The sequence below is a fragment of the Gopherus flavomarginatus genome, chromosome 1 (assembly GCF_025201925.1).
Source record: "Gopherus flavomarginatus isolate rGopFla2 chromosome 1, rGopFla2.mat.asm, whole genome shotgun sequence".
In the NCBI taxonomy this organism is placed as follows: domain Eukaryota; kingdom Metazoa; phylum Chordata; order Testudines; family Testudinidae; genus Gopherus; species Gopherus flavomarginatus.
The window spans coordinates 314,429,375-314,437,941 of NC_066617.1; the positions used below are offsets into that span (position 1 = coordinate 314,429,375).

Here is an 8,567-nt window from a genome sequence, read left to right on the forward strand (position 1 = left end):
ATATTCAATTCAATGATTCCATTCCGACCCCCACTCTTTGATGTGTCATTTTTACGAAGAATATCCGGCTTATGAATGAGTATATACAATTCGTTTTCTGTGCTCATTTATTTGTCTGACAGCTAATATTTATAAGAGCCTGTCGCTTATTTACATTTGGTAGTTGACAGGAGTAACCATGCAAACAAATAAGTCTCTCAATGGATGACACCTGAGTCCTGAAACTTACTTGATAGTAGTTTATTTTTAATTAGGTTAAGTTTAAGAAACTTTTTAGACCTTCATAGGTTCAATTCTGCAAATGAGACTACTTGCTTTAACTAGGACGTCTAGGTATCTGACCCAAGTGATCACAGACATGGAAAAGCTTCCCTGTATCTGAACATCATAATGGTCATACTGGGTGACACCAAATGTCCATCTAGCCCAGTATCCTGTCTTCCAACAGTGGCCAATGCCAGGTTCCCCAGATGGAATGAATAGAACAGGTAATCATCAAGTGATCCACCCCGTCACCCATACCCAGCTTCCGGCAAACAGACGCTAGGGACAGCATCCCTGCCCATACTGGATAATAGCCATTGATGGACCTATCCTCCATGAACGTATCTAGTTCTTTTTTTTAACCCTGTTATAGTCTTGGTCTTCACAACATCCCCTGGCAAGGAGTTCCACAGATTGACTGTGTTGTGTGAAAAAATACTTCTGTTTGTTTTACACCTGCTGCCTATTAATTTCATTTGGTGACCCCTAATTCTTGTGTTCACTTATTTACTTTCTCCACACCAGTCATGATTTTATAGGCCTCTATCATATCCACCCTTAATCATCTCCTTTCCTAGCTGAAAAGTCCCAGTCTCATTAATCTCTCCTCATACAGAAGCCATTCCGTACCCATAATCATTTTTGTTGCCCTTTTCTGAATCTTTTCCAATTCCAATATAGCTTTTTTGAGATGGGGCGACCACATCTGCATGTAGTATTCAAGATGTGGGCATACCATTGATTTCTGTAGAGGCATTATAATGTTTTCTGTTTTATTATCTATCCCTTTCTTAATGACGCCCAAGATTCTGTTCGCTTTTTTGACTGCCGCTGCACACTGAGTGAATGTTTTTAGAGAACTATCCACGACTCCAAGATCCTTCTTAGGTGATAAGTTAATTTAGACCCCCATCTGCAATTCTAATACACGTTAAGTACTGCTTGCAATCTTACCCTGCAGACTACAAGACTAAAATAGGCCAAAACACAACTATAAAACAAAACTGGTCGAAAATACGAAACATAAGGTGAGGGAAAAATCTGAATTCCTCCTCAGTCTGAAGCAGGGCTCAGCTGCCAACCCTGGAAATAGGTCTTCTGAGTAACCACCAACTTGCAATGCCATCTCTCTCCACTACACCTCTTTAGGAGATTCATCCCCTCCCACTGTTTCCAACCTACAAAAAGGCAGTGTAATTTCACTTTCATTACTTTAATTTTACAGTAACAGAAATCAGAACTTCAGATATAATATAACTTCAGATATCCTGGCTTCCAGATCGTAAACACACTACACAGATTAAAGGAAAAACACACAACTCTCAAGCTAATCCTGCTGTATCACAATTAGTATCAAACACAATAGAAAGGCCAGCGTCACATGTATGGGAGTTTAGTGTGAAAGGAACCCAGGCTGCGCAACAACGGGCACGGTACAAACAGCTACTGTATATAAAACGGACTAGAGGGGTGGTAGGCTTAGGGCACTCCCCATCTCCTGGGATAAGTCAGAGCAATAGCGGGAAGAGCAGAAACCCGTATTCTATACGGCGGCCATTCCACCCGATGGGAACTATGATAACGGAATAATCCGAATCTTTGAAAGAAAACAAACAAACCCCTTGAATCAAAAAATCAGCCACGTGCCCGGGGTGAACCCGCCTCGGCCCCAAATCCTCCTTCTCCCGGATTAAGCCTCCTCGTCCTCAAAACGCCCCCCCCCCCTTCGCCATCGTTGGGGTTAACCCGCCTCTGCCCCAAATCCTCCGCCCCTCCGGTTACCCCCCCATGCCCGCAAAACACCGCCCCCATCCTCGGGGTGATGCTGCCCCCCACGTTAACTCATCTACCCACCGAAAAAAAGCCCCCAGCCCCAGCGCCCGCCTGATCAAACTCCGCCCGAGTTAGCTCCACCCCTTCACCTCACCCAACATGGCGGACAGACCTACCTTAGCCACCACCGCTCCTCCGACTCTAGTCCGGATGGCCCGATTTCATTGGCCACCGTAAGGCAACACGAGAGGTCAGTCGCAGCCAATGAAAGGCGAGGATGGCGCAAGAACCGCGAGACCCGTCCGGCTGCCCTTCCCGCTAGCCATTGGCTCACTTTGCTCCACCCCATTGCGCACGCGCCGCCAGCTAGTTGTGTCCAATCCGCTCATGGCTTTCTACCAACAGTGGGTTCGAACCCCGCCTCCTGCCCGGCCAGGTGTGGATGGTGGCTGTGGCGCTAACTGAGGAGCCTACGCCGGGTGGGCACGTGCGCCCAGCGGGCCGGAGGGGTCGAACGCCGGGATGGCGAAGTTGCGCTAGCTCGGGGTGAGCCTGGCCACGCCCACGAAGGGGTGTGGCCGTGCGGGTGGCTGCTGGGCAGAGCGAAGGGCTGATGTCTCCCTGCTGCCCTGGGAGGTTCCTCCCGCCGAGGCCGTCCCGAGCCCGCTATTGCAGGCGCGCATCAGCCCGGCCTCGCCCGCTAAGGTACCGTGCCCAGCGCTGGGGATGCTGCATGCGCCTCGCTGCCGAGCCTGTGTGGTTTGGTAGCTGATGCGTTTCGATGGTCCCCGGTCGCGGACAGGCGAGTGGTGCGGTGTGTTCGCCACTGCGGGGTATCGTTAGCAAGGCAGCGGGGTCTGGCCTGCCCCGGGCCAGGCTGCTGGTGGCGGGCTGGAGTTGGAAGGACCCGGCTAGTGGCAGGGAAGTTCCTGTCTCCCCAGTTAACAGCTGCTGTGCTTTCCTAATGTAATTTGCTGCTAACCCCTCCCCGCCCCCCGGGAAAATGCAATTGAGGGCAGGGATCAGATCTAGCTGTGATTCTTGAAGTTCTCTTCTCCTTTTTTCATTGCCTAGGCTGCAAATAGTTAAAAACGTCTCTGTGTGAGATCTTTTGGAGGAGTTCTTATTAAAGAACCTTCCCCCAGAAGTTTACAAATGAATGATAACCAACCACTCCAACACTCCAGTGTCCCTATTTAGATCCTGCACAGTGTGCAGAAACAGTCCAAAAAAAAATCCTAACAGAATATTAGGAACTATTAGGAAAAGTATAGATAAGACACAAACGATCATAATAGCATGATATAAATCTATGATATACCTATACCTTCAATACTGCATGCAGTTTTGGTTGACTCATCTCAAAAAAGATATATTAGAGTTGGAAAAGATGCAGAGAAGGGCAACAAAAATGATTAAGGGTAAGGAACAGCTTACATATCAGGAGAGATTAAAAAAGACTCAGACCATTCATCTTTAAAAAAGAGATAACTGAGGGGATATGATAGAGGTCTATAAAATCATGAGCGGTACGGAGAAAGAGCGTAAGGAAGTACACATGCATAAGTGAGAGTTCTCACATGGATACAATCAAGTCAACGTGCATACAGTTAAGCATGTTTACAATTGGTTGCAGGATTGGGTCCTCATGTTGCTGGATATTCTGGTTTAATGGCAAGAATGCATCCACAAATGTGCACCTTGAATAATTTACACAGTGAAATAAAAACTTACACAATCAACTTTAACAAAAATCAGATCTGTGTGTTGCATCTACTGTTATTACAAGTAACTCCCAGATCACTAAAGCTAAAAGATTTTGAGGAAATAAGCCAGTTTCACTGTTCCCTGTATAGTCTGACCCTTTCCAGCAAGGGATCGAAGAACATTCTTTTTAAAAAGTGCTACTGGTAGGAGAAAATATGTAGGACTCCAGGACAGATGTAGTTCCTGAAGCTTCTTTAAATACATTTTTTGATGCTGACTAGATTTTTAAATTGAGTACATAAAATGTCATCAGTTATATGTTAGATTATTACATAACCTCATCAAGGTTCTTGTCTGGGGAACTTGGCTGTACAATGCAGAGAGGAGGTTGTTGCCTTTCTGTCCTCACTCTCTTTCCTTGGTTGCCAGTACAAAAGGAAGAAGGAGGTGGATCTTTGATAATATCGCATTTAAGTAAACTGTAAAACTGTTCAATTTTAGCAGAAGTTTACTCATATTACTTTCATATTTCTGGTCTGTCTGTGGTGGAAAGTAAGGCCTGATCTTGAAAACAGTCACTGTACATTACTTCAAACATTTATTTTCTTTAATTTACAGAGGAATGGAATTTTCTTGGCCCAAAAGAGAATGAAAAGGGGTTTTATGAGACCAAAAGAAGTACTGAGGATTTTGGAGAGATCACATTGTAACAATAAAGAGTTGCTGGCAACTGAAGATTCGCTTCATGTTTCTTAAATATTGGTGGTTGTTGGAAATTTAATTGTGCCCCTAATTCAGCATGGAATCTGGCACTTCCCCCAAGAACAACGTAATAAATTGGGGAATGCACTTCTAGGACAGCAAGTTCATAATGTTCTATTCTAGCCTCGATTTACTGCAATTAAGGTTCTAATTGTTTTTTGAAGCATAACATACATGCATTCAACTACTTCAAAGAATGGAAGAAGAAAAAAGTAAGTTTTTATTAAAAATAAAGCATTTTTTATAATCCATTAGGCAGATCTTTTGAGGGAATTTTTTGTAACTAAACAGGGTAGGATTGGCCAGCTTTCATTTGAAAACAAGACCCCAACCTAACTAAATTAGAGTGATTAAAGCTGCTAACGTAACACAGTTTGACTAAAGCCACCGAGTTTGTGCTGATTTTTTTAAAAAGAATTTATATATCATAGTGGACTGGAAGCAATTTACTTTTCTCTGGCACTTCTGGTTCTATATGTGTAGCACACACCTTGTATTCTTTAGATTATTCAGCACTCTCTGTGTCCTCCAGTAGCACTTGCCAGAAATACTGTATCCTTCCTATGGAGAAAGAGTGCCATCTTATGTGTGTCTATAACCTGTTACTCAAGCAGAAGTACTTTACTTTGACGTGCATCTCCTTGGGGCAGAATTCAGGGTTTTTTCTGAAGTCTATAGGTCTGCCACTGTTTCTGGAGAAGTTTACTTTCAATGCAATTGGCATTTGGCTTAACAGAAAAAAGAGGGTCATACACAAAAAGGAAGCAGAAAATGGACATGCCTCGCTGACTACTACAGAAAGTATTGCTGGTCTTGCAACACTTGGTCACTTTTGGGCTGGTAGGAGATGATTCTTGTATAAAAATGAATACAACCTCACAGACTCCATTTCAACTTGCTGTTTTTAGTGACAGCTTGCCAAGGCCGCATCCCTAATGTGTAGTCTTGACAGTGGGATGGTTTTCTTTTTCCCCTGTAAGTATGTTTTCAGGCAGTGCTCTCTCAAATGTCTACTGTAGGTAAAGCTAGCTGAATGAAAGTGGTTTGGAGAAACTTGGTAAGAAGCAAGAAGCTGCCAGTATATAATCTCTCTCTAATCTTTTTATCTAGCTGTTTATACTGTGCCTGTCACCTCTGAATGCCTGGATGTGGAGACCCTTAGCAATGTCAGTGGCGAGAGAAGTGAAGGTGATGTCATCTATTTTTTTTCATTATGGGGGCCAGAGGGGACGTGGTGATAAATGAGTAGTGCTTGTGGAAATTATGGTGGGAATGACAACCTGAAGGCTGAAATAATGTCTACCACAGGGTAAATATAACAGGCATCCACAGTGCAAGTTCCCCATCCTCAGCTAGAGCAAGACTACCTTGAGAGCTAAGAGAATGATTACATCTCCATGGCCATTCAGTCCTTGGCCTCTCTGCTGGGACTGCCAAGAAAGATGCCAAATGTGAGGTGACATTAGTAATGTGGATACCTGTCCACTGAGAATTGGATTGAGACTGAATTTGTTTCACATAGGTGCATCAAGCAGCCATGATTCTTTCTAAATAATTATACCAAACTTATCGTCCTGGGATGTTAGCACAATAGGTAAAATATGTGAAGTGCTTTGAAGAGAAAAAGCACTAACTGTAATAACAGTCATTTTTACTCACTGTTGATCCTGGGTTGGATTTGAACTGCTGACCCAGAGATGAAAGGCTCTGTGTACCATTGCCAATCCTTTGAGGTATCTAATTCATCATTGGTATCTAGCCATAACAATTGTTGAAAAAGCTGAAAAGAGATAGGGTTGTAATATTGTTCTGGTGAAACCTGCTATTGAATTTGCTAATACGTAACATAACTTTTTTTTTTTTAAATAACCTTTTTTTCCAATTTTTTTAACAAAAATCCCTCAATGAATAAAAGCCCTTCTAGTAGTGCAGGGATGTCTCCTCAGGATTTGTTGGCTGTTGGAGCTCTGACGTGGGATTCCACCTGACCAGTTTGTGTGTTTTCAAGGGTGGATATTGGTCTTCGTTGTGTTAGCTATCTCTGTGGATACAAGGGTTAGGGAGAAGGTATTGGCAGATGGCAAGTCCCCTCCCCATCCAATCAGCTTAATGGAAAAAAGCACTCTCCAGATCTTGCCCCTTAATATTAACGGTGAGCCCATTACTGCCACCCATATGGTTGCTGATCTTGCACTCATGAGAGCTTTGTGTTCCCCTTCCCCCACCAGAAACCAGCTTCCTTTACATTACTCAACAGTTGCCATATTTGGTAAACAGAAGCCATCCTGTCTAAGGAAACTATACCAGCTGTGGAAATATTTATTCATAACCTTCCAAGTACCCAAACATGTTATCCTGTGACTTCTTAGATAGAAGATAATATGCATAGCCATTTTATGTCTGAAGGTATTTACCCATCCAAATTAGCAGTCTGAGACAAGAACATAAAAATTCTTCTCTAAATATGATAATGTTATTTAGAAATTAGTTAAGTGATAAAACAGATCTAGTTCTTCCTGGATTCCTTCGTAGGCAAAGAAGGAGCATCTTAATACTAATAATACATTTCCTTGTCCTGACTGATTTTTGTGACACATTGAAGCAATACACTTTTTATTAGAGACCTTTCCAGTTAAAATATTGGCAGCACTAGGCATTCCCACAAAAGACTTCCCTATTTAGATTGTAGACTGCAGACTCGTGCTTTGCAAGAGGGAGGAAGAGTGTGAGGCCAGGAAATCTTATTAATTGGTTTTTCCGTTTTAAAAAAAAAATGCTTTTTGTGACCATACCCAAGGAGGAAGGTATGCTTCTGGGTGTGGTATAAGTTAATAAAACTAACACCACTTGGCAAACAAACGTGTTAAGCTGCACTTGCCTGAAAATGTGTACAGTTTTTTTTCTGGTAAATATACTGAGTATATTCTTAGGATAGCGCAGTTATCAACTTGTGGGGATGTGAAAAACGTGTAAAAGCTTTGTAAAAATACTATTGCGTGATGCAATCCAGTCAGCTAAAAATGTTGTTCTTAATTATTTTTATGAGCCTCAGTGATAATTCATCTCTAGCAGAAATAACTTAAACAGTACCCAGAAAGAGGAAGAAGATTCTAAACTTCCTTTCTGTTTGATTGTACTAGAATTTTAACAAGGGACACTTCTGAGCATAGATGCTGACTCTGCAGGTGCTCAGGGGCTCAAGCACTCAAAGAGAAAAAATAGAGGTTGCTCAGCACCCATGGGACTGGCTGAGGCTGCTGCTGTAGCGCTCTTGGGGCTGTCCTGACTCCCGTCCATCTGCTGTTGAGCAGGAGCTGCTTCGCCATTCACTCCTCTCTGCCCCCTGACACTGCCCTGTTAAGGCAGTAGGGGGCAGAAAGGAGCCAGCAGGAGGCGCTTGGGAGGGAGCGGAGCAGGGGTGAGGCCCTGGGGGAGGGAGAGGGGAGCTGGTCTGCAAAACCAAAAGTCAGCGCCTATGCCTGAGTCTCCAGAAAGCCCCTCAAGCACATTACTAGATTACACTTTCATTTTCAGTTTATATTTAGGGCCAGATTTTTTAAAGTATTCAGGTGGCTAAAAATGTAAAGAGGGGTTTGGTGGGATTTTTAAAAGGAGCCTTTGAAAATCTCAGTGTGTCCCTATCTGCATGTTTAGGCACCTAAATGCTTTTTAAAATCTGGGCACTAGAAACTGTATGCTCTTGTTGTAAACAGCATGTGCATTTCAGGTGATGCACAGATGTTTTGGAGGCAAATGGAAGATGAAAGAGTGGACTTCATATTTGAGCAGGTGCAAAATGTACTGCTGTCTCTGAAACAAAAGATCAAGGATGGAACTGCAACAAATGAAGGTTTGAAACCCTTGTAATAGTTATGCATGACTAGAATCAAATCTTGGGCCAGCCTTACCTGAAGCTGTTGGATAACTTGCCAGTCCTTAACTGTAAGTTTAAAAAATATAGATATATTGTGCCCAAGGATGTTGGTATTATTACTTATTACTCATATTATCATAGCACCCAGGAGCCCCAGTCTATTTATCAGGACCCCATTGTGCTAGAT

The 8,567-nt window shown here is 43.1% G+C and overlaps 2 protein-coding genes across 2 annotated transcripts in view; one reads left to right on the forward strand and one right to left on the reverse strand.

The window, feature by feature from the left end:
- The window catches only part of CAB39L (calcium binding protein 39 like), a 108,997-nt gene extending 106,655 nt beyond the window's left edge, over positions 1-2,342 (reverse strand). Inside the window, exon 1 of the mRNA XM_050950767.1 lies at positions 2,214-2,342. The gene's annotated coding sequence lies outside the window, so the exon portion shown is untranslated. The remainder of the gene's footprint in view (positions 1-2,213) is intronic.
- Positions 2,343-2,392: 50 nt separating this feature from the next.
- Positions 2,393-8,567, forward strand: part of SETDB2 (SET domain bifurcated histone lysine methyltransferase 2) — a 93,829-nt gene continuing 87,654 nt past the window's right edge. Inside the window, exons 1-4 of the mRNA XM_050937806.1 lie at positions 2,393-2,742; positions 4,363-4,718; positions 5,617-5,694; positions 8,234-8,356. Of these exons, the coding sequence (XP_050793763.1) occupies positions 4,703-4,718; positions 5,617-5,694; positions 8,234-8,356 (217 nt within the window). The 5' untranslated portion in view covers positions 2,393-2,742; positions 4,363-4,702. The remainder of the gene's footprint in view (positions 2,743-4,362; positions 4,719-5,616; positions 5,695-8,233; positions 8,357-8,567) is intronic.